The 25,391-nt window shown below is 43.9% G+C and overlaps 1 protein-coding gene across 10 annotated transcripts in view; it reads left to right on the top strand.

Annotated features, from left to right (window-relative positions):
- nfic (nuclear factor I/C) overlaps nucleotides 1-25,391 on the top strand; it is a 450,718-nt gene that overhangs the window by 373,473 nt on the left and 51,854 nt on the right. For all 10 annotated transcript variants that reach the window (XM_069928654.1, XM_069928657.1, XM_069928660.1 and 7 more), the window contains one exon: nucleotides 16,120-16,205. In XM_069928654.1, the coding sequence (XP_069784755.1) occupies nucleotides 16,120-16,205 (86 nt within the window). The remainder of the gene's footprint in view (nucleotides 1-16,119; nucleotides 16,206-25,391) is intronic.

Below are 25,391 nucleotides of genomic sequence, written 5' to 3'. Positions count from 1 at the left end.
GAACAAATGAAATTATAATAACATGGTGTTTATCAGTTTCATTTGTGTTTCTGGGAGAATCAGCAATCATTGTTAATATCCTCTGTCCTTTTATGGAACGAGAGAATAGCCCAGCACAAATTCAGGGCCCAGGTGTCTGTGACGGACATGATGTCCAAATCATTCTAAACTCTACTGCTTAGACCTGATAGATATCCCTCCATCCCCTTCATAGTCTCTCTCGAAACCTCGTTAACACTACTATTATATCTGCTTCCACCACTACTCCAGGCAGTAAAAGCACAACACTAGAGAAACTCAGCAGGTCAGACAGTGTCCTCTATAAAGCAAGGATAAAAATACATAACTGACGTTTTGGCCTTGAGCCCTTCATCAAGGTACAGATTCAGCAAGGTAAGGGGGAGAGATATGGTCGCAAAGGTAGGAGGTAATAGGAGGAGAAGGGAGGGAGGGCACAGCAGTGAGCAAAGGGAGGAAGGGTGTCCAGGTGAATAGAGAGGGAAGGGGTTGGAGAGCTGACAGAGGGAAGGGAAGGAAGGGGGTAAGGAGAGCAGGTTTGCAGAAACTGGAAAAGTTGATGTTCTTGCCATCCAGCTGGAGAGTGCCCAGAAATCAGGTGTTGTTCCTCCAATTTACGGGTGGTCTTGGTGAGATAGTAAGTGAGGCCATTGAGAGACGTGTGAGTATGGGAGTGCGAAATGGTTGGTCACTGGAAGGTCTCTGTCACTGGTGCAGACAGAGCAAAGGAGCGAAGCAAAGCCATCTCCCAGTCTGCGTTCAGTCTCTCCCATGTAGATAAGGCCACAAAGACAGCACTGGTTTCAGCCACACATCACTTTATGTGTAAACTAACTGCCCCACACATCTCCCTTAAATAGCACCCCCCCCCCCCACCTTAAATGCATGTTCTCACATGTGTGATGCTTTTATCCTGAGGAAACGATTTACACTCTCCTTCCTCTTTGATGTTTCTGATAATTTTACTAACTTCTGCCTATTTGCTCTCGGATTTTCACAGTTTTTCCTAATGTTTAACTCTCCCAAATTACATCAACAGTCATCCACTGTCCAAACACCAGCACGGCCTTCAACCACTGCTGTACATTCACAGAACATCTCCGTCGACCACCCCCCCCCCACCCCTCCCACCACTAGTCAGGAATCCATTGACGCAGCTCTGCTCGCAGGTAAACTCTCTGCCCTCCGTCAGTAACAGGCCCCCATTCTTCACCAAGATTCCCTCCAACACAGCTGACAAGTTGCTGGCTCCATGGTGACGGATCCTCTGAGGGTTACTTCCTCAGGAAGAGTGCTGATAATGCAGGAGATTTGACCCCTAACTCCCACTTTTCCTGAAACAGGACAATGTTACAAGCAGGACCTCACAAATGCTGGTCTCAAACTCGAGCGAGCGAATTTCATGATTTTTATTTGAAGTGTTTTTTGAACCAGTGCTAGGGAAGTTGAGCAGATACTGCCAATGGCTTATATTTCCTTCATTCCACACACCGCCCACACCCCACCCACCCATGCCTGTAATGTAACCAAGCATGTCTTACTGGATGGAAATGACAGGATAATTCACAGTTTAAACACGGTACAGTAAAATCCCTGTTATCCGGAATTCAAGCAACAGCAAAATAAATGGGTAAAAATAGGGAAGTTTAAAATTGCCTCACCATTCACACAACACGCAGCCTCAAGCAACCAGGAAATACACTTATCCGACACCTTCCAATCCCCATAAGTGCCAGACTCCAGGGATTTTACTGTATATAATCTATTCTGCATCTGAGTATCCAAGTCCTCATTTACAGACTCGTGGGATTCAAATGATTGAACGCTTCTTTGATTGTTTTAACATTAAACGGCATTATATGAAAAATAATTAAGGCTTCAATCACAGCAGGTCAGAAGCCAACCTGGTGACCTGCCTCATTCTCCATTATTATGAATGTGATATAGAAACAGAATCAGATGCTCAGTCCTGAGTCATGTTTTGGGCCAAGCCTTGTTACTGAAGTCCAATCTTTAAAGATATTGACAGCCATGATCTAATCATTGTGGCTGCTCACAATGGAGGCATGGCAGGCCCTTCAAATGGGCTGGTTCCGTGGTCCGGATTTGGCCCCGATGTTAGTCACTCTCGTGTGGAGATTGCTTACTCTCCATAGGGCAACGTGGGATTCTGCGCATTTCACCCCCAGTTTCCAACTGCGTATTTCCCCTTTTGAGGATGGGTGGCAGAAGTGTCCAGGGTGAGTGAGAGGCAACAAGTTCAGGGAACTACGTGGGAAATGTGAGAAGTAAAAAAGAATAAGAAATAAAACAAATCTACTAATTGTGCATACCTGCAGTAGAATAAATACTCTGTGCTTCATGACCACATTAGGAGCCATGGGTCAGCTAGCACAGAAATAGGCCCTTCAGCCCATCACCATTCATCTACACAAACCCAATGCTCATCCCTTTTTGTTCTCCTCACCTTCCCATCAACCATCTGCAACTCACCTACAGACCAAGCACAATTTACAGTGGACCATTAATCTGCCTGTCCTGCTCAACTTCGGGTGACTGAGAGAACCAGAGCCCCTGGTGGGAAGCCAGGTGTTGACAGGGAACGTGCTTTGGCAGACATTAGCATCGATGTAGCTGACCACTGTGTCACCCAACTCATCGATGGCCAATAATTCATTTCCACGATGACAATTCAGTTGAACACTCCTGATGAACATTGTTCTTGAGTCATAATATTTCCACCAATTCCCCCACCTGTTCATTATGTTGTATGTCTCACCTACTGAGGGGTTTAATTCTGATCTTTATTCTAGCGCTGAATATAGGGAACAAGGAGAAATAAGAGCAGGAGGATGCCATCAGCCCCTTGAACTTGCTCTGCTATTCCTTGCTATCTGGCTGACCCTACATCTCAACATCATACTCCCCCTCTTTCCCTATTCTCCTACATTCATTAGTGTAGCAGTTAGCTTAACACTATTCCAATGCCAGCAACCTGGGTTCGAATCCACTCCTCTCTGTAAGGAGTTTGTAAGTTCTCCTATTTCCTCCAGGTGCTCCGGTGTCCTCCCACTCTTCAAAGCGTACAGGGGGCTGTAGGTTAATTGGGGAATTTGCCGTAATGGGCTCATGCTCACCTTTTACCGTGCTGTATGTCTAAATTTAAATGAACCTCTGATTTTAATGTATTCAAGTGCAAGTTTATTGTCGCATGTATCGAAATACAGTAACAGCAGTTGTTTTTTACATCCTGGGTTCTCGAACTTTCCCACCACCATCAACACACTCCCCTCTCCAGGGAAAGCTCCTCCTGCATCCCAGTCCCAAACCCGGGACGATCAAAATCTCTCTTTGCATGATTGAAATATTACTTTATTTTCTTGCGCTAACAGCAACTCTGAATATTTATTTATATATTAATTCCAAGGGTCCTTTTTATTGTCACCTTGAGCAGGAACGCTGAAAATTATACATACACAATGCGCTCTAACTTCTGCCTGCAGTCAGTCAGACAAAGTGTTTCCCTTGGTATCGCCCGGTCACCCTGCGAGAAGCAGAGGGGAGACCCCAGAGTCGCTGAGAGTCCAAGCATTTATTTATTCTTTCATATTTATTACCTCTTTGTGGTAAATTAACCCACACTGCTGTCATTTGCTTATCTTTGGTCCCTGTGCGGCTGCAGCAAGGAAGAATTTTGGTGCATCTGTACATTAGCAGCAATAAACTCTCACATCATCTCACATTAAGATCCCAGAATAGAAGGCAGACTATGTAAAGAAGGGTTGTCCTTGAAGAAGTCTTTGTGACCCCTACAAAGCCAAAAAATCAACCAATAAGAATTTCAGTTCATTAACACTCAGTTCTTTCACCTAATTAGATGATCAGAATTTTAAAGCAGGGTGATTTCATCCTAATTTACTCAGTATTTTAAGTTGTTCAATCACTTCAAGGTCATTTTATCCAATATCATAAAATACAGTGCTGGCATGAATCTCCATCACCGAAGCAATCTTCCAGGCAATTTACCCATTGCTGTCGGTGGGGTTATGCTGTGTGTGAATTTCCCTACATTTCAACAGTAACAACCGCACTCCTTCCAGGGGCATTCAGGACAAAAAGTAATATGAGAAAACAGATCCTATAATGAACATAAACAGTCAAGGTTAAGTGAACTTTTTTATATTAAGTTTTATAAATGAATGATAAACAAATTGTCAAACAAAGTCTTATTTTGGCAGAAATATATGTTGGAGTGCAAGCATTCAAACAAGCTGATTAAACATGTTCTATAGATAATGTGCCTTCAGTGTGTGGGTAAAAATTTAAGCATTTAACTGTCTAGATAAATACTTGGTGCATAAAGACTCAAGTTGAATGTTACAAATCCCATGAGTGGGGATGGTAGTCATTTTGGTCTCCTGGTTTATTTATGGGGCATCTGTATAAATATCGAGACTTACGAAGGGTGAAGGAGGGTGTTGTCTTGGACCACACAACATGGACAGAACTTTCGCCCAACCTGACCCAGTTGCCATTCTAGGCCAATTCCATTTGTCTCCCTCTAGTGCATATCCTTCTGAGCCATCCCTACCCATATATCCATCCAAATGTCTTTTGAATCTCATAATTCTACCCATTTTCTGTAGCTTTCTCTGACACCTTGCTTGAGATCTGGACCACCCTCAGAGTGAAGACGGCTGCCCATCATGTGCCCCTCTCACCCTCTAGTTCTAGAATCATCCACCCTGGTAAAATGATGGTGAATATTTGCATCATCCCCTCATGATTTTATACACCTCTATACTTCACTTCTCACCTTCCTATGCTCCAGTGAATATAGCCCAAAGTTCATGGATGTAAGAAAAGGAGAGGGTTCTGGGCTTTGAGGTTGGAAAAAGTTAGATTGACGGTGGAGTTGGTTTATATAGGTCAGTACAACATCATGTGATGAAGGGCCTGGACTGTGCATTAATGTTCTAGAACGGGGTGGGAAATCTTTTTACCACACATGGGTCAGTTGGTGTGTCAGTGGTTGAACGGCAGGCCGCACTGAAATAAATAAATAAACGGAATGAATAAGTAAATACATGATGATGCGTTTCAGGTCAGAGAAGCCATCTTCAAATCTGGAAATGCACCAAAAATTACATTAGTCATTAAAATTATGCAATAAAAAACATTAAAGTCAAAAAGGAGAAAAATTAGTCACAATGAAAAATAAATAATTAACTCGAAAACAGTCAGCAGTGAGAGGGGGAGAGCATCACTGTGGGGAGAAGAGAACAATCACTGCAGGAGGGGGAGAGCATCACCATGAGGGGAGAATGTCACCATGAGGGGGTGGGAGCAGAATGTCACTGTGAGAGGGGAGGAGAACGTCACCATGAGAGAGGAGAATGTCACCGTGGGAGGGGGGGAGAATATCTCTGTGGGGGGAACATCACTGTGGGGGGGAGAACAACACTGAGGGAGGGGGTGAATGACACTGAGGGAGGGGGGAGAATGACACCATTGGAGGGGGAAGAACATCACAGGTGGGGGTCTTGCACAGAGGGTGGGGGGTCTCCAATTCAGAGAGCAGGGCAGCAGCAGCCACCCGCTGATAGCGGGGCAGCTGCACACTGAGGTAGAGTTCTCACCGAGGAGAGGGAGCCACACATTCAAGGTGTGAACTGCACATGGGGGGTGGGGGAAGCATCACAATAAGGGGGGCAGCCACGCACCAGGCCGGTTAAATTTAGATCGTGGGCCATAGGTTGCCCACCCCTGTTCTAGATCATAGGACGTTACAGCATAGTCAAGTCCCTTCAGCCCACGAAGTTGTGCCAACTTTTCTATACCCCCCCCCCCAAAAGAATCTCCAGTCCTCTAGTCCCAGCAACATCTTGGTGAATCCCCTCTGCACCCCTTTCAATTTACTGGCATGCGACCTGTAGCTGGGTGACTAGAACTTCATCAGATCTACAAGTGTGGTCTCACCAATGAATTGTACATCTATATCATGAGATTCCAATTTTTGTCCTCATTTTGCACATTCTCTTTGCAATAGCAAATTCTTTGAGCTCTATTTAACCATACTGCCAGGTAAATAGAGAAAAGGGAGACCCTAGATCTCTTCTCAGCCATTTTGATGATCCTCTGTGTTAGCTTCCAGTCCGATGCTTTGCAGCGATCATCCCACACAATGATGCAGCCGGAAAGGACGCTCTCATTTGTGCTCCTGTGAAACGTTGTCAAGATGTAGCCTAGTCCTTCTCAGCTTCCTTAGGAAGCGTAGGTGATGCTGCGCCTTCCTGACAAATTAGGAGATGTTGTGGGTCCAGGATAGGTCATCCTTTAAATGTACGCCAAGCAACTTTGTGCTCTCCACGATAGATAAGTAATAGAGAATGATCACCCTTCATCCTCCTAAAGTCCACAATCATCTCCTCCATCTTGTCCATATTGAAACTCAGATGTTCTTCTCGCACCACTTTATGAGCCGCCCAATGTCCTCTTTGTAAACCGACTCATCAGTGTTGCCAATGAGGCCAAGTGTTGATCATCAACACTTGATGATCAACAGTTTATCACCACAGCGACCCTAGTCATACCTTATCACATACCTTCTTGCAGTGATCAACTTATTTCCTTATCTGTCCCAGTTGGGATTGAGGGGATGTTTGCCCTGAAGCATTGAGTCTGGTTCTCCTTCCACAGATGCTGCCTGACCTGGGAGTGTTTGTCGCCTTTAGCATTGTTGATGTGCAGTAATCATTCATTTCACTGATGAGCTCGTGCGGTGGTGCCCAAGTTAGCCATTAGGCCAAGATTCTCTCTCTCTTCATCCATCCTATCGCTAAAATTATATTCCTGGAATTGCTTCACCACTGCAGTGGGTACGCAAATGGTGGAAAGAGAAGCCACAGCAGCGACCGCTTTTCATGGTGCTCTTGAAGAAGTGAGGGTGCTCAATCTGCTTAAAACCTCAAGTGAATAATGGGTTCTTCACAGTGAGTTTCAGGCCACTCCTGAATAATTGGTGAACGTGTGTCAGCAGATCAAAGGAGAACTGGGATGAAAGTTAACACAGGCCCCACTGAGAGGGGCATTTCAGTGACAATCCAATCACAGGCCCCACTGAGATGGGCATTTCAGTGACAACCCAATCACAGGCCTTCTTGCTGTGGTGCAGCTCACAGAGACAGTGCTTCACCGTTCCAGTGATCCAAGTTTCATCCTGATCTAGTGTTTAGGACAAGACGATGTTGCCAGGATTGAAGGGTGTCCACTTAGAACAGAGATGCAGAGGAATTTCTTCAGCCAGAGAGTGGTAAATCTGTGGAATGTGTTTCCACAGGCAGTTGTGGAGGCCAGGTCCTTGGATGTATTTTAAGGCAGAGATTGTTAAGTTCTTGATTAACTGGACATCAAAGGGATAAGACCAGGTAGTGGGGCTGAGTGGGGAAATGGATCAGCTCATGATTGAGTGGTGGGGAAGACTCGATGGGCTGAATGGCCTATTTCTGCTCCTATGTCTTATGATTATATGGAATTTGCATTTTCTATTGGAGACCAGATGAGTTTCCTTCCAGTGTTCCAGTATCCTCCAGCATTCCAAAGACACGCAGGTTGTTAAGATAATTGATCATTGTAAAAATCTTGCGGATGGAGGGGGGGATGTTGATGAGGAAAAGGAAGGAGAATAAAAGGGGTCAGTGTGGGACCAAGGTAAACGGGCGTTTGATAGTGTGCTCTATGGCTCTGTGTCTCTGATGAAGACCACTGCTGCCCTTCACCAGGCTGCTGGACTGGTCTAACTCTGGAAGAGGAGATAAAGACTTGGCTCATAGTAGAGAAGATACCAGTCAGGAATTTTCTCCAAGGCATTTGAGCTCCCATTCTGTAACTTTGCCACAGGTTGAGCGGATGTCCCATCCGACTGCACGAGCTGCCTTCCTCCCACTTAGCTGAGAGCCGGTGCCAAAGAATCTCGAGGCCAGTGTTTGAGCATGACTGCCCCCCCCCCACTGGAAACGGGATGATGTGGGAGGTGGTCAAAGTCAGGACGAGGGCCATAAGGCAATGTGGCCAGGATCTTTGGCACATGCACTTCGTAGAAGTTACTTACTCAGAGACTTGATAGTGTTCTGCATAATTACTTTTCAGTGTGCATTGCACTGATTTGGCAGAACTCTACTTTGGAATGTAGCCACGGTGTTCTGCAACTTGTGTGAAGTAAAGCCAGGCACCATGAAATAACATTCCTCCTTTTGGAGCTGCTCACAATCCTCGGTGAAATTCCTTTAAACTTGAGCTCTAGCCACACAAAAATAAATCGATGTAACATTGAGCAAGAAGCAAAGGGATTATGATTCAGGCTCTCGACTTGGAACAATGGCCATCCCTCTGCCTCCACAGATGCTGCCTGACCTGCTGGGCTCCTCCAGCAGTTTGGCTTTTGCTCCAGATTCCAGCATCTGTAGCATTTTGTGTCTTCAACAACTCTTGTAGTTTTCATTTGTCATAACGGATGTCGTTACTCCGGTGAAATTAAAACACTGTGGACCATGCAGACCAATTGACAGAGGTCTTCACGGACATCTTCACCACCTCACTGCAGCAGTCCATCGTTCCCACAGGGTTCAAGACAACCATCCTCATCCCAGTACCCAAGAGGGTGACAGTAACAATGACCCCTGTGGCACTGGCTTCCTCCATTATAAAATGCTTTGAGCATCTGGAACTGATCAAAGCACACCTCCCAGAGCCACTGGACCATTTCAATTCACCTATAGAAGAAAGCATTTCACCTATGTTCCTATAGCCTTGTTGCTTCACTCCATCTTGATCCTCCTGGAGAACGATGCCTCACACACCAGGCTGCTGTTCTTTGACTTTTAACATGATCTTTCCCCAAAGGCTGGTGGAGAAACTGTCTTCTCTGGGACTCAACATCCCTCTCTGTAACTGGATCCTGGACTTCCTAACAGAAATACCACAGTCTGTCCAGGTGGGTAGCAGAACGGTGATAACAATGAGAACTGGCGCACCTCAAGGCTCACCCCATTCTTGTTCATGGTACAGACACATGACTACATCAGCAGATCCAGTTCCAACATTTGCCATCAAGTTTGCAGATGACACAACAGTAGTTGGCCTCATCTTCAACAACAGTGAGTCGCACTACAGAGACAAGGTACCAAATCTCATGAAATGGTGCGAAGGTAACAACCTGAGTCTCAATGTGGACAAGACGAAGGAGATGATCATGGAGTTTAGGAGGGCCAGGAATGATCACCCTCCACTACATTATCAATTCGGTGGTAGAGAGAGAGGAGAGCATCAAATTCCTTACCTAGTGACCTATCGTGGACACACATCTCCTCACTCGTCAGGAGCAGTTTTCTGTACTTCCTGAGAAGATTGAAGCGGGCAAGACTTCCAGTCACCATTATGTCAACCATCTATAGGAGCTCCATCAAGAGCGTACTGGCTGCATCACAGTGTGGTACAGTTTCTGCAGAAAAATAGATCGTAGGTCAATCCACAGGACCATAAGAGTGGCAGAGAGGATCACTGGAGTCTTCCTTCCACCCCTCACCCCCCCCCCCCCGCCTCCCCCCTCCCATCAACGTAATCTACCGGGATCATTGTCTGAAGAGGGTGCACACAATCTTTGAGGACCCCTTCCACCCCGTACACAGCATCTTTCAGCTGCTCCTGTTGGGAAAGAGATGCAGGAGTATCAAAACCAGGCTGAGAAGCAGCTTCTATCCATGGGCAGTGAGAATGCTAAATGACTAACAACTGTCTTTCACCAAACAATTTTGTATAGGGTGAATCAGCATCGGGGGAATACTTAACTCCAATCTTGGTATCGAAAGTTGTCAAGTTTATCATCATTTGATTGTACAAATACAACCTCACGAAACAGCATTCTCTGGTCCTCAGTACAGTCATGCAACCAGACACAACACACATACAGACAAAATACATATGCAAGACAGGATTCATGTATACGAACAAACAAATTGTTTCATGAACATGAGAGTCTTGGATGGCTTGTGTGAGCAGTTCATTCAGCATTCTCACTGAGAGCATAAACTCCTACTCCAGAAGCAGCTGTTGATTAAAATACATTCTCTGATGAAGTCTATTGCCTCGTAGAGTAAAACACCAACGTCTGCAGACACCAGTGATTGAAGTGAAAACACAGTCCTGGAGAAAATCACCAGGACTAACAGTGTATTTTATATAGCAAAGAAAAAGACAGATAACCAACATTTTGGGCTTGTCTTGAGGTACAGACAGAAAGTTAGTCTCGTGAGCAATCCTAGTTGGGCCATACATAGCCCAGTATAGAACAGAGCGCAGAGTTACAGGGAGAGATCAATTAGAACAGAGCAGAGCCAACATTATTGTATTACCTGCACATGTATCAAAGCCGTTGAAGGGGAGACGTTGCCCAGGCACCACTACTCCTACCTGTACTATTTCCTTTCCCCAGCTTGTCATTGAGATCTGGCCTATGACAGTAGCATCATCTGTACATTTATAGAAAGGGCTGCACTTGGAATGTAGTGTACCATTCTGAGTGCTACACAACAAAAAGGATATGGTTGGAGTAGTGTTTGGCCATGCAGGAAATGTCGTAGAGGGCTGAGTACCCAGCCTTGCGGAACACACTGGTGTTAGAGGTGACTGTAGAGAAGGTGCTCCGATTTTGGTCTGCAGGGCAGGAAGTTGAAGAGGGGGGTGCCGAGGCCAATGCCTCAGAGTTTGGTGATGTTTCACATGGTGGTGTTGAAGGAGGGGGTGGGGGGGGTTCAATGACTGGCAGCTAACCTTGAAAAGTGTTTGATTAAGATGTTGCTAGTGATTTATTTAACAGACTGTGAAACATCTTACTGTAAGATTCAATTAGTCTAATTTATGACCTTAGGAGTTGTAATTCAAGCTAGAGATATATTCCACTGAAACTGGTGTTGGCTGTATTTTGCTGGGTTTGATTCAACAGCAAATGAGTGAGTGAATAGAGGCAATGATGTATTGCTGCTCAGAGCTGTTCAAAGTTTAGTTACCTGTCAAATGGAATTAGAAGAATAATTGTTATGTTTACTAAATAAGACATAGGAGCAGAATTAGGCTATTCAGCCCATCGAGTCTGCCCTTTAATTGCACCGTGACCTCCACTGCAGATCACAGAATACTGACTTTAATGCTTTAGAAATGGATCACCACAGAGTTTCTATGGCTGGGAACACTTCTCAAATAACCCAGGCCAGAAAATTGTAATGACGCCTAGTGGTTAGAGCACTCATTTCTTTGAGGGGCTTGGCAAAGTTAAAGAATGTCATGTGTGTTACATTCTAAATGTAGTATTACGTGACAATAATGGAACTTTAAACTTTAATCTCAAAAGAGAATCAAATAAGAGTTGATTTTTTTTTGACAACAGTGAGCCACAAATACTAACAGACAAGTTCAGTCAGAATTAGAATCAGATTTATTGTCATGAACATGTATCTTGAAATTTGTTGATTTGTGGCAGTATTATCGTGCATTTCAAGTGCAAAAAATTGCTATAAATTACATTTCCATAAATACCTTATTTAAAAAGAAATAATGAGTGCAAAAGAAGTGAAAAATTTGATATAGTATCTGTGGTTCATTGTTTATTCAGAAATCTGATGGTGGAGGGGAAGAAGCCATTGGGTGTTCATTTTCAGGCTCCTGTACTTCCTTCCCTATGGTAGCAATGGGTGAAGGTCCTTGAGGATAGAGGCTACTTTCTTGAGGTACCACCTCTTATAGATTACTGCTGATGCATAGAGCGTCCTTGGGGTGCAAGATTATAACTCCATGAGATAGGAACACATATTGATAGGATAGCGAAGAAAGATCTCAGCATTCTTGCCTTGAGTGGCTGAAGTATTGAGGTTATGAGTTGAGATGTTACATTGCAGTTGTCAGGCTGCACTTGGAATGTTGTATACCATTCTGAGCGCTACACAACAGAAAGGACGTGGTTGCGATAGAGAGAGGGCAGAAGAGACTTACAAGAGTGTTCCCCAGAATGGTTATAAGGAGAGATTGGATAGGTTGGGTTTATTCTCACTCAAATATAGGAAGCAGAGGAATTATGAGGGGCATAGAAAGATTAGAAAGTTTTATTTTTCCCAGGGTGGGGGTGTTAAAAATTAGACACCAGTTTATGGTGAGAGTTTAAAGGAGATCTGAGGGGTAGGTTTTTTTTCTCACACAGAGGGTACTTGGAATGCATTGCCAGAAGAGGAGGTGAGACAGGTGCAATTAAATGTTTAAAAGTTACTTGAATAGGAAAGGAGTGGACGGAAACTGGGCTATCGCAGGACAGAGTGATTAGCCGAGATAACATGGATGAGTTGGACAGCAAGGCCCATTTCTGTGCACATTATGCCCAAAGCCTTCTGCTTCTGGTCTGGGTCTACGTGGACCCACCCTCCAGTGGCAGCCAGCTGCAAGTGTTGTCAGTAAGAATCTGCACAGTCGTAAAGAACATCGCATTGCAGGAACTGAGTGAGCTCCACCTGAGACTATGATTTAACAGTCAGCTCAGCTGCACCTGAAGCTTATCTAGCTGTCAAATAATCTGAATGTCTCTGAAATTCACAGATATTCAAATCATTGATATGTTTAAATTATTGAGAAAGAATTATCAAAAAAAAATTAATTTAGAATAATATCAATTACTTGGCAATTTCCTTCATAGTTTTTGGGATTTAAAAAGTTGCTGAGCACGCACTAACATGTTCCTGACACACATTCATCAAGTCATAGAGGCATAGAGACTGTAAACAGGCCCTTCTGACTGACCAGTCCATGCTGACCATATTATCTAGATACTTTGTTTGGCCCATTTTCCTCTGGACCTTTGATGTCCAACCTGTCTAAATGTCTCTATGATGGCCCCCACCTCTACGATTTCCTCTGGCAGGTTCAATGAGCAGGTTCTCCTCCAGGGAACAGGTGATCTGTGTAACTCCATAAAGAGTCCAATCCAGCAATGCAGTCAGAAAAGCACAAGAGGGTACCTCATGGCAAATTGTGAGATTATATAATAATTATATGAGAGTTTATTGTCGTACACATAAGTAAAATTACAGATGCACCGACATTCTAACTTGCAGCAGCCACACAGATATGTAAGAGATACCAGCTGCAAAAGTATAAATTAAATTACCACCATGTGCTAATGGACAGAAAAAGAGACAATAAATGTTAAAAAAAGATAAATAATTAGTCATAGTTGAATTGGTGTCCAGATGTCCTCAGCTTCCTGACAGTAATTGAGAAATCTATTGCCAAGTGCATGTTACAAAAATGAATGACCAAGTGGTGAGGCACAACCACTTCTGTGAAATGCATAAGATGGCATTTGTATTTTCCATATCCCCGAAATAATGAAAAAGAATCTACAACTAGAAGCAACTATGCTGGATTTATAAGAATACATGAAATCGGAGCAGAAGTCAACAATCTGGCCTGTCGAGCCTGCTTCACCATTCAATAAGATCATGGCTTACTTGGCCATGGCTCAGCTCCACTTAACTGGCTGTTTCCCATAACCCTTAATTCCAATATTCTTGAAAATCTTTCCGTCTGTGTCTTAAATTCATACAGTGAGCAGCCTCAGCTGCTTCCTTGGGCAGTAAATTCCACAAATACATTATTCTTTGGGAGTATCAATTCCTCATCTCTGTTTTAAATCTACTCCCCAGAATCTTGATGCTATATCCCCTTGTTCTCATCTCATCTACCAAAGGAAACAACCTCCCTTCTTCCATATTCACCTCCCTGCTTCTATCTTCTATTGGTTACTATAACCATATAACCGTTTACAGCACGGAAACAGACCATGTCGGCCCTTCAAGTCCGTACCGGTTCACTTGAACAACTCCACTAGTTCCTCCGCAAACTTCTGAGGAAGTAGAGGCTTTCTTCATTATGCCATTGGTGTGTTAGTTCCAGGAAAGATTTTCCGAGATGAAAAAGGATTTATGACTGACACAGAATCTAAAGGACTCAGACAACACCTCCAAACAGCACAAATAGATTAGAAGTTGTTCCAAAGAGTATATCATAGTCCTGAGACAACCTTCTTTTTTTTTAACCTTGATATTAGCTCTAAATAAATTAGCCATGTCTTTTTTATGGGACATCATCTTTAATGTCCTATGATGAGAAGCTTCTCTTTCTATGTGCCTTGTGAAGTCCAAACAAAACAACAGTAACCAGGTTTAGATTTTAACTCATGAAGCTTCTTTGAAATAAAGCCATTTTCTATAAATATGGTCAAGAAAATAAACGGTTTGGTCTTTGAAGGGCAGTGGAAAAATGACCATCAGTTTCCTCATCGATAAGATCTGCAGGATTTCAAACGTACAGCAGTAGGAAATAACAATGCAGAAGGCATGAACATTTTAACCACATTTCCCAAGCCTTGATGGTACTGTGATTGTTTCTCCTTGTTTGCCTGCTTCCTTCCTTCAATTTAACATCCACTTATGAGAACAGTTGCTGTTAGACCTCCTTTTTGCATCACATGAAACTAAAGACAGAACTTTCCACATTTTTTTTGTCTGAGGAACATTGCACATTAATTATGCAGCTATCAGAGATTTTAGTTGAAGCCAATGGCCATAAAACTCTCTGAGTTTTCACCCAAACTCTTATTGTAACTTGTGAGATGTCAATGGAAGGGCAGGGAAATTGTATTAATCAAATGCTTCACCTGTTAAATGCAATTTATTGGGGAATTCAGTTGAATCAGATAAAGTTACAACAAATGAACACATGATTTATTAGGGTCTGTGTTTTTTGAGAATTTCAACCATGAAATACAAAATAATACTTAATTTCAGCAGTATTCTTTCATAATCCACAATGTTGCTTAGTTTAGCCAACAATATCAGCCAAGGTTTGTATTGCATTAGCAATTAGAAGGTGTTCCTTTGATGTTCTTCATGTAAATGTAGTTTAAAATTGATGCCAAATTATCAGGGTTGTTATATGGGGATCTTCAGGGAAGATAAGGAGAAAGATAAAAATAGAGGTATTTAAGAAGAAAATTCCAGAGTATAGGATCTGGTCTGCTGTAAGTGGGTTAGAGTTCATTGCAAAGCAAGACAGAGTTGAGGGAACAGCAAGTTTGGAACAAGAGCTTTGTTGAGCTGGAGTATAATAAAGAAAGGGGGATTTGGATTTGGATAAAGAACTTGGCAGAGCTTGGCGTGGGATTGAGAACTGGCAGCAGGCGATGGATTGCAATCAGGTTTGGAGAGTGAGAGTAAGTGAGGCCAAAGGTGGCAAGGCAACGTCATTCTCTCAGCAGCAGATGGATTGAGGTGAGCATTAGATCTTATCGAGAGGGAACAAGATTGAGGTGTAATGGAGATGATATGATGTCGGAAATTTGGCTCTTTAATTATTTCTCATGTAGAATGTTTCTATAAAAATATGTGTGTATATAGATCTGTATTTGTTGATGTACATCACACACACACACACACACACACACACACACACACACACACACACACACACACACACACACACACACACACACACACACACACACACACACACACACACACACACACACCTAGTCTCTCTCTCTCTCTCTCACTCACTAGAGGCATGAGTAAATGTCGATACCATGTAAAAGTCAAACCCTCCTATCTTTGGCCCAAAAATCTGGTATTTAAAATATTTCATGTGTAAAAGTTAACCCTAGTCTCTCACCACTCAGCCCCAGCCACCCGTGAAAGCTCCCAATGCTCCGACGGTGCAGTTACTTACCAGGGTCAAAAGTAGTTTCCATGCAATAAATCTACCCTATAAATTTAACATTAAAAAATAGTCTGCAAAACTCAACTTTTACATGAGTATATAAAGTATATGTGCTTGTCTGTCTGTACATACATAAACACACACACATATAAAATATGTGTGTGTGTGTGTGTGTGTACGTGTGTGTAGTTTGGGAACAGTTTAACTTTAATGAAAACATGTTTGAGCTCTCCTGTTCACTCACTGTCAGGCCTGTCCATTGCTGGTAACAATGCGATTTCATTTCAGCGTACAGCACGCCTGGCACTCCCCCGGCAAACCGATCCTTTGTGGGAATCGGACCAAGAGATCCTGGTAGTCTTTATCAGCCACAGGTATTGTAGAAGGTCTAGTTTGATTTTGTGATTTGTATTTTAATTCTTTGCCCTTCATATCTTCACATCTATGTCGTTAAAAACATTGTTGAGAACCACAATGTACTGTTAAAGAATCAACCCTGAAGCTTATTTTTCTGATCCATCCCAACGAGGCTGTTGAAAATGAGTTCAAATGTTTTTTTTCATCCTCTGTCATTCTGTCAAGGGTTTTTTTTTGGTTTTTCAAGAGACATCTTGAGAATATTGATTCAACATATAGTGTCTATAAGTGATTCTCTTAACGTGCTCAGAGTGGATCTGACATAAACTACTTAAAGGAACTATTCCAGTTCACATGAAAGCATTACTAAATCATTCTTTAAAGAGACACTTTAATGGCAAGAAGTATAGTTCACTCAGTCGACTCGTGGTTTACTCCACCTGTAAACTCTTCTTTCAAAATTTTGTCTCAGGCAGAGGAACTGGCAACATCTTCATAGGCACATATTGAATTTGTACTTTGAAATCTTTTTGGAAACTATGCTGAATTCATGTGTCTAAGGATAATTTACTACATCAGAAGAGTCATGGTTACAGAAGTGGCCGTGCAATATCCACCCTACAAGGCTATTGTTACACGTGGCTTTGATTTGCTGGGCATATTTGTAACTTGTATTTACAAATGAACTGTCTGGATACTGTTCCCCGTTAGTTCAACTACTGTCCTGAAATCTGTTCCTTCAATCAGAACGTACTTCGTCCGTGAACTACTCTTTGCAGACGATGCGGCTTTAGTTGCCCATTCAGAGCCAGCTCTTCAGTGCTTGACGTCCTGTTTTGCGGAAACTGCCAAAATGTTTGGCCTGGAAGTCAGCCTGAAGAAAACTGAGGTCGTCCATCAGCCAGCTCCCCACCATGACTACCAGCCCCCTCACATCTCCATCGGGCACACAAAACTCAAAACGGTCAACCAGTTTACCTATCTCGGCTGCACCATTTCATCAGATGCAAGGATCGCCAAGGCAAATAGCGCCTTTGGAAGACTACACAAAAGAATCTGGAAAAACAACCAACTGAAAAACCTCACAAAGATAAGCGTATACAGAGCCGTTGTCATACCCACACTCATGTTAGGCTCCGAATCATGGGTCCTCTACCGGCATCACCTACGGCTCCTAGAACGCTTCCACCAGCGTTGTCTCCGCTCCATCCTCAACATTCATTGGAGCGCTTTCATCCCTAACGTCGAAGTACTCGAGATGGCAGAGGTCGACAGCATTGAGTCCACGCTGCTGAAGATCCAACTGCGCTGGGTGGGTCACGTCTCCAGAATGGAAGACCATCGCCTTCTCAAGATCGTGTTATATGGCGAGTTCTCCACTGGCCACCGTGACAGAGGTGCACCAAAGAAAAGGTACAAGGACTGCCTAAAGAAATCTCTTGGTGCCTGCCACATTGACCACCGCCAGTGGGCTGATATCGCCTCAAACCGTGCATCTTGGCACCTCACAGTTTGGCGGGCAGCAACCTCCTTTGAAGAAGACCGCAGAGCCCACCTCACTGACAAAAGGCAAAGGAGGAAAAACCCAACACCCAACCCCCACCAACCAATTTTCCCCTGCAACCGCTGCAACCGTGTCTGCCTGTCCCGCATTGGACTTGTCAGCCACTAACGAGCCTGCAGCTGACGTGGACATTTACCCCCTCCATAAATCTTCGTCCGCGAAGCCAAGCCAAAGAATTAAAATAAAGATTGAATCTGCCAACTGGCGTTATCCGGTTCCATGGTCATAGAAATGGAAATGTTATTGCCTTCTGATAATACTGCAAAGACATTCAGTTGGTGATGTACTTGTTAAAAAAAACATAGAAACATAGAAGATAGGAGCAGGAGTAGGTAATTCGACCCTTAGAACCTGCTCCGCCATTCAACGAGATCATGGCTGATCTTAAAGTTCAGTACCCCGTCCCCACCTTCTCTCCGTAACCTTTAATACCCTTATATTGAAGAAATATATCTAATTCCCTCTTAAATATACTGGCCTCTACTGCCCTCTGTGGCAATGAATTCCACAGATTCACCACCCTCTGGGTATAGAAATTCCTCCACATCTCGGTCCTAAATGGTTTGCCTATTATCCTCAAACCATGGCCCCGGGTTCTGGATTTTCCCATAATTGGAAACATCCCATCTGCATCCACTCTGTCCAGTCCTGTCAGAATTTTTTACGTCTCTATGAGATCCCCTCTCAATCTTCTAAACTCCAGGGAGTACAATCCCAATTTGCGCAATCTTTTCTCATAAGTCATTCCATCCATTCCAGGTATCAGCCTGGTGAATCACCTCTGCACTCTCTCCATTGCAAGAACATCCTTCCTTAGATAAGGTGACCAAAACTGTACACAATACTCCAGGTGTGGTCTCACCAAGGCCCTTTACAGCTGCAGTAAGGTATCCTTGTTCCTATACTCAAACCCTCTTGATATGAAGGCCAACATACCATTTGCCTTTTTAACCGCCTGCTGTACCTGCATGCTTGCCTTCAGAGACTGGTGTACAAGTACCCCTAGGTCTCTCTGCACTTCCCCATCTCTTAATCTATTGCCATTCAAATAGTAATCTGCCCTCCGGTTTGTATTACCAAAGTGGATAACCTCATATTTATCCACATTGTAGTGCATTTGCCATTTATCTGCCCAGTCCCTCAATTTATCCAAATCACACTGGAGCTTCCTGACCCCCTCTTCCGTGCACACAACCCCTCCTAGCTTAGTGTCATCTGCAAATTTGGAGATATTACATCCAATCCCCTCATCAAGATCATTAATGTAAATTGTAATCAGCTGGGGTCCCAGTACAGATCCCTGTGGCACCCCACTGGTCAGCGACTGCCACTCAGAAAACGAGCCATTTATCCCAACTCTCTGTCTTCTACCTGCCAGCCAGTTCTCAATCCACATCAATACTTTGCCCCCAATCCCATGAGCCTTGATTTTGTAAGCCAGCCGTTTATGCGGGACCTTATCGAAGACCTTTTGGAAGTCCAGGTACACCACATCCACTGGCTCTCCCCCATCTATTTTACCTGTCACCATCTCAAAGAATTCCAATAGATTTGTCAAGCACGATTTACCTTTTGTAAATCTATGTTGACTCTGTCCAGTCCCTTCTCTGCTAGTCATATGCTCCGCTATTACATCCTTAATAATGGATTCCATCATTTTGCCCACTACTGATGTAAGGCTCACCGGCCTATAATTCCCCGCTTTTTCTCTACCCCCCTTTTTAAATAGTGGGGTAACATTAGCTACCCTCCAATCCATGGGTACTGATCCTGAGTCTATCAAGTTCTGGAAAATAATTCTTAAAGCATCTGCTATCTGAATGGCCACTTCCTTAAGTACCTTAGGATGTAGATTATCAGGCCCTTGGGATTTATCTGCCTTCAATCCCATCAATTTCCCCAAGACCATGTCCTTAGAGATACTGATTTCTTTCAGTTCCTCCCTTGCATTAGTCTCTATGTTTCCCAACATCCTTGGGAGGTTATTTGTATCCTCTCTTGTAAAAACAGAACTAAAGTAAGAATTTAATTGGTCTGCCATTTCCTTATTCCCCATTATATATTCCCCCTGATTCCGACTGCAAAGGACCTACTCTGGATTTCACCAATCTTTTCCTCTTGACATATTTATAAAAGCTTTTGCAGTCGGTTTTTATATTTGCCGCAAGCTTACTTTCATAATTTATTTTTGCTCTCTTAATTAATCCCTTTGTCCTCCTTTGGTGCATCTTGAACTGCTCCCAGTCTTCGGTTGTGGTACTTTTGTGGGACTTGTTGGACAAGACCAGGGCCCCACTCAGTGCTGGGGAAACTCAGCAGGTCATGCAGCATCCAAAGGAAGTCACCATTTCAGGCCTGTGCAGGTGATGTTGCAATAATCTGGCATCCTTGTGACTTTTACGGCAGACTTGAGATTTTTTCCAATCCACTAAATCTTATTCTATTGAAATTCCCAAAAATCAAAAACATTTCGGGCCTGAGCCCTTCTTCAGGAATGTTAAAAATCAGACAAGGTGTCTGAACAAAAGGGTGGGGGGGAACGGGGAGGGTCAGGGGGAGGAGCACAGGCTAACAGGTAAAAGGTGGACATAGGTGGGAGGGCAGAAGAGAAAGAGCAAGAGAAGTGATGGGAGAGATGGTAGATAGCCAAGAAGGAAATCCCTCTGCCCCTGTCACTTACCTGTTAGACTGAACTCCTCCCCCTTCCCCGATATTCCCTCACCTTAAGCATCTGCTTGATCTTTGACATTCCTGACAAAGGGCCAAGGCCCAAACCACCGACTGCCTTTTACTTCCTATGGATGCTGCGTTACTTGTACCCGACCCAGAGCATGCAGCCTTTCTCGTTCACCTGCAGGACCTCACTCAGTTAAGATGATGTTTGAAGTGATGTCAGTCTGGGAATATCTGCCATGATGATCCTTGTGACTATTGGGTTCAGGAGAAGTTTGGGCAACTGTCCTTTTGCAAGGAGGGGATGGAGGCCCAAAGGCAAATGAACTGTATGCGTCAGTCCAGGCTCTTTGTCACAGCTCCTCCGTGCCAACCAAGTTGCCCATTTAAGATTAAAATTTAAATTTTTCAATTTAGATGTACGGCATGGTTACAGGCCCTTCCGGCCCACAAGCCCATGTCACCCTATTGACCTACAACCCCCGCTACATTTCGAATGGTGGGAGGAAACTGGAGCCCCCAGGGAAAGCCCACACAAACTCGGGGAGAACGTACAAACCCCTTATAGACAGGAAATAGAGATGAAAGGTGAAAGTTGATGGGTGGGGAAGGCATTTAATATATTTAATAATTTAATTTGACTTTTAATCATAAAATAAATTTGGCTCGGTGAATGCAGAGCTGGGGTAAAGGAGAGGGGGAAAGCGGAGAGAGAGAGAGAGACAGAGCTAGAGGAAAGATGAAGTGGGGAGAGGGAGGCTAACGGAAACTAGAGGTGTTGATGTTAATGGCATCCAGTTGGGGGTGGTCTCAGTGCATGAGACCATGAACAGACATGTCAGCAAGGGAATGGGACAGGGAATTGAAATGGGTGGCTACTGGGAAATCCCCGCTATTGTGGCAGACAGAGCCAAAGTGCGCAACGAAGCAATCTACCAGTGTGTGTCCAATGTCTCCAATGTGGAGGAGACCACCAAAAAACCCTGGCCCCATGACCATTCCAACCACCCCCCCCCCCCCCCCACCACCCCAACCACCTTTTTTTAAATCTTGTTGCTGTTCAAACAACAGTAAACGAATATCAAAAGAAATTTGCACATGCTGGATATCTGAAATAAAAACAGAAAATACTGAAACTTCTCGGCAGGATAGGTTGCGTGTGTGGAGAGAGAAACTGAGTTAACGTTTCAGGACAGAGACCCTCCATCAAAACTGGGAAAGAGTGAATACCAGAAGAGAAAGAGAAACTGTGGGTGAGCAAGACCAGTAAGACTGCAGGAATCCCACTGAAGGGAGAGGAGGACTTCACAGTCTTTCCCCCACTTATGACAAAGTGTTTCCCTCTCTTTCTGCAGGCGCCACTTGGCCCGCTGATTGTATCCTGCATTTTGCTTTCTTTTTAATTACAGTTCAGACACTCAAAGTCTGCAGTTTTGTTCCTTCCCCATTTTAAACATGCATGATTCTGGCTAGTTAATCCTCTGACATAATTTCAACAATTAAATGTATCCTGGCATCTGGCTTGTAAAACGAGCCTGTGTTCCCATGTGGCGATAGATGAAGGGCAGAGGGGTGCATTGGTAAGCCTCAAACAAGATCAGGAATTGCTGCTTATCACCCATTAGATCTCTCTTAGGTCCTGCCTTTCATGGGTTAAATTATGGATCCATTGGGTGACCTGGCAAGCTAGAATTAAAAGAGAAAAGAATTAAAGAGCAAGGACAGCACCGTTAGCATAGCGGTTAGTGCAATGCTGTTACAGTGCCAGCAACCAGGGTTTGATCTGGCGCTGTCTGTAAGGAGTCTGCATGTTCTCCTCATGGCTGTGTGGGTTTCCTCTGGGTACTCCGGTTTCCTCCCATCATTCAAAAGCATACACAGGACATAGATCAATTGGGTGTAATTGGACAGCGCAGCCTGTTGCTGTGCTGTATGTCTAAAAAATAGTAAGATCATGGACATTACATTTAGCCATCTGTGCCCATGTGAGCATTAAATTTTTAACTGAAGTTATCCACTCTAATACCATCTCCCTGGGTACCCTCCAACCAGATGGCATTAACATCGGCTTCTCCAGTTTGCATTAAACTACCCCTCATCCTCTTCCCCCTTTTGGATTTCCCCCAGCTCTGTCTCTCTTTCTTTCTCTTTCTCTCTTTCTCTTCCCTTTTCTCTCTGTCAGTGCCAAAATCAATTCTCACCTTATCATATCCAAATAACACTTTTTGTTGGTCCCCCTTGCCATTCTTCATTCTTTATTCTGACGGCATCCTGTTCTTTGCTTCTTCCTTAAAGAAGGCCTCAGGCTTGAAGTAGTAATATATATTTACCTCCTATGGACTCTGCGAGACCGGCTGGGTTCCTCCAGCATCTCTGTGTGTTTTCACTACAATCACACAGCGTCTGCAGACTTTCATGTTTCTCACCTTTCTCCATTTCCCTCTTCATTCACCTTTTTCAAATTCTTAATCCGTTTCCCTTTGTGATGCCTCTTCCACATTGCAAGCAAAACAAGAGAGTTCTCAAAATGAAAATCTAAAAAAAGGTTCTCAAATCTGTGACTATTTTTTGTAAATGATTTCCCCTTACGAAATCTTTCATAAACCTGCCAAACTGAAGAAAATGAAGAAATCAAGATATTAGCTTGAAAAGCTGATTGCAAGTGTGATGTCAAAGAAAAAGAATGGACTGAAGGGGTATAATTCTATATTTTAAGCAAAAAAAAGGTTCTGTCACGATGTAGCGTTAATAAAAAATATCTCTTTCAATTTGGTGGGAGAATATAAATTGCTGGTTGAACATTGGGCCAGAATGATGATGTAGATAACAGAATGAGGTGACATTAATCAGGCAGAAGGTACCTGGGCTCGAAATCGCGCACCTCCACATTCAAGGATAGATTTTTTTCCCCCACTGTTACCAGGCCAATGGATGTGAAGCAAAGCTTCCCTTGCAGTGATTTGTTCTCTGCATTAGTGTATCTTCAGTTCACTGTATCTCGATATATGTGTCAACCAACCAAGATAGGATCTTAGAGAGCAGGTCTCCTGGTGTGACTCAGTGTCAAACCCCATTTGGTAAGGTTCCTCTGTTTGTTTTACTGATGTGAAGGAGGTTTATAAAAGGCAAGGGATGCTGTTTACAGGAGTGAAACATCTTCACAAATATTATCTTTCCACAATCTTAACTGTTAGTGATGGAGATGTATTACCTGATCAGGTAGAAAGACAACATGGTCTCTCTCTTCAGGGCAGGGCGTAACTGTGCTATAATCAAATGTAAGGATTGGGAGCTGAAAGTGATTGCAAATTCAAGTAACCGTATTTGTCTCTGGAAGTTAACTGAAATAAACTGAACTAATAATCAATCTTGGGCTTTTTAATCCATTATTTCCGATACTTCATTGATGAAGTGAGCAGCTGAAAAATTAGCTGAAAGAATTGCTCTCTCAGAGTTCATTAAATTCCAGTCAGGATAAGCAAATGAGCAATAGTGTGAGGGCATGTGAAGATAACAGTAAAAGTGAGCTCTAAACTCCCCGAGCATGTCATTTACATGTTAGTGGATAAGAGGCTCTTATAGCTGGGTATGTACAAGGTATTTCTCATGACGAATGCATATTAGGCTTCCCAGGGACTACACATCTCTCTTTGTTATCAGCCATCAGGCATGACACAGTTCTTTCAAAGAGAGTTGGATTGTTTGATACTTCAAGGTGTTGGCTGTGCAGTGTACTCAGAGCATCAGGGTATTGGCACAACCTTGTTAGATCAGGGCCAAGTTCTTTTCTTCTTTGGCTTGGCTTCGCGGACGAAGATTTATGGAGGGGTATGTCCACGTCTGCTGCAGGCTCGTTGGTGACTGACAAGTCTGATGTGGGACAGGCAGGCACGGTTGCAGCGGTTGCAAGGGAAAATTGGTGGGTTGGGGTTGGGTGTTGGGTTTTTCCTCCTTTGTCTTTTGTCAGTGAGGTGGGCTCTGCGGTCTTCTTCAAAGGAGGTTGCTGCCCGCTGAACTGTGAGGCGCCAAGATGCACGGTTGGAGGCGATATCAGCCCACTGGCAGTGGTCAATGTGGCAGGCACCAAGAGATTTCTTTAAGCAGTCCTTGTACCTCTGTCTCAGTGGCCAGTGGAGAGCTCGCCATATAACACGACCTTGGGAAGGCGATGGTCCTCCATTCTGGAGACGTGACCCACCCAGCGCAGTTGGGTCTTCAGCAGCAAGGATTCGATGCTTGCGGACTCTGCCAGCTCGAGTACTTCGATGTTGGTGATGAAGTCATTCCAATGAATGTTGAGGATGGAGCGGAGACAGCGTTGATGGAAGCGTTCTAGGAGCCGTAGGTGATGCCGGTAGAGGACCCATGATTCGGAGCCGAACCGGAGCGTGGGTATGACAACGGCTCTGTACACACTGATCTTTGTGTGTTTCTTCAGGTGGTTGTTTTTCCAGTCTCTTTTGTGTAGTCTTCCAAAGGCGCTATTTGCCTTGGCGAGTTTGTTGTCTATCTCTTTGTCGATCCTTGCATCAGATGAAATTGTGCAGCCGAGATAGGTAAACTGGTTGACCGTTTTGAGTTCTGTGTGCCTGATGGAGATGTGGAGGGGCTGGTGGTCATGGTGGGGAGCTGGCTGATGGAGGACCTCAGTTTTCTTCAGGCTGACTTCCAGGCCAAACATTTTGGCAGTTTCCGCAAAACAGGACGTCATGCGCTAGAGAGCTGGTTCTGAATGGGCAACTAAAGCGGCATCGTCTGCAAAGCGTAATTCATGGACAAGTTGCTTTTGTGTCTTGGTGTGAGCTTGCAGGCGCCTCAGATTGAAGAGACTGCCATCCGTGCGGTACCAGATGTAAACAGCGTCTTCATTGTTGAGGTCTTTCATGGCTTGTTTCAGCATCATGCTGAAGAAGATTGAAAAGAGGGTTGGTGCGAGAACGCAGCCTTGCTTCACGCCGTTGTCAAT

Source organism: Narcine bancroftii, chromosome 3 (genome assembly GCF_036971445.1).
Source record: "Narcine bancroftii isolate sNarBan1 chromosome 3, sNarBan1.hap1, whole genome shotgun sequence".
In the NCBI taxonomy this organism is placed as follows: domain Eukaryota; kingdom Metazoa; phylum Chordata; class Chondrichthyes; order Torpediniformes; family Narcinidae; genus Narcine; species Narcine bancroftii.
The sequence above is the reverse complement of the archived record's forward strand: the minus strand, read 5'-3'. Positions and strand labels throughout refer to the sequence as shown.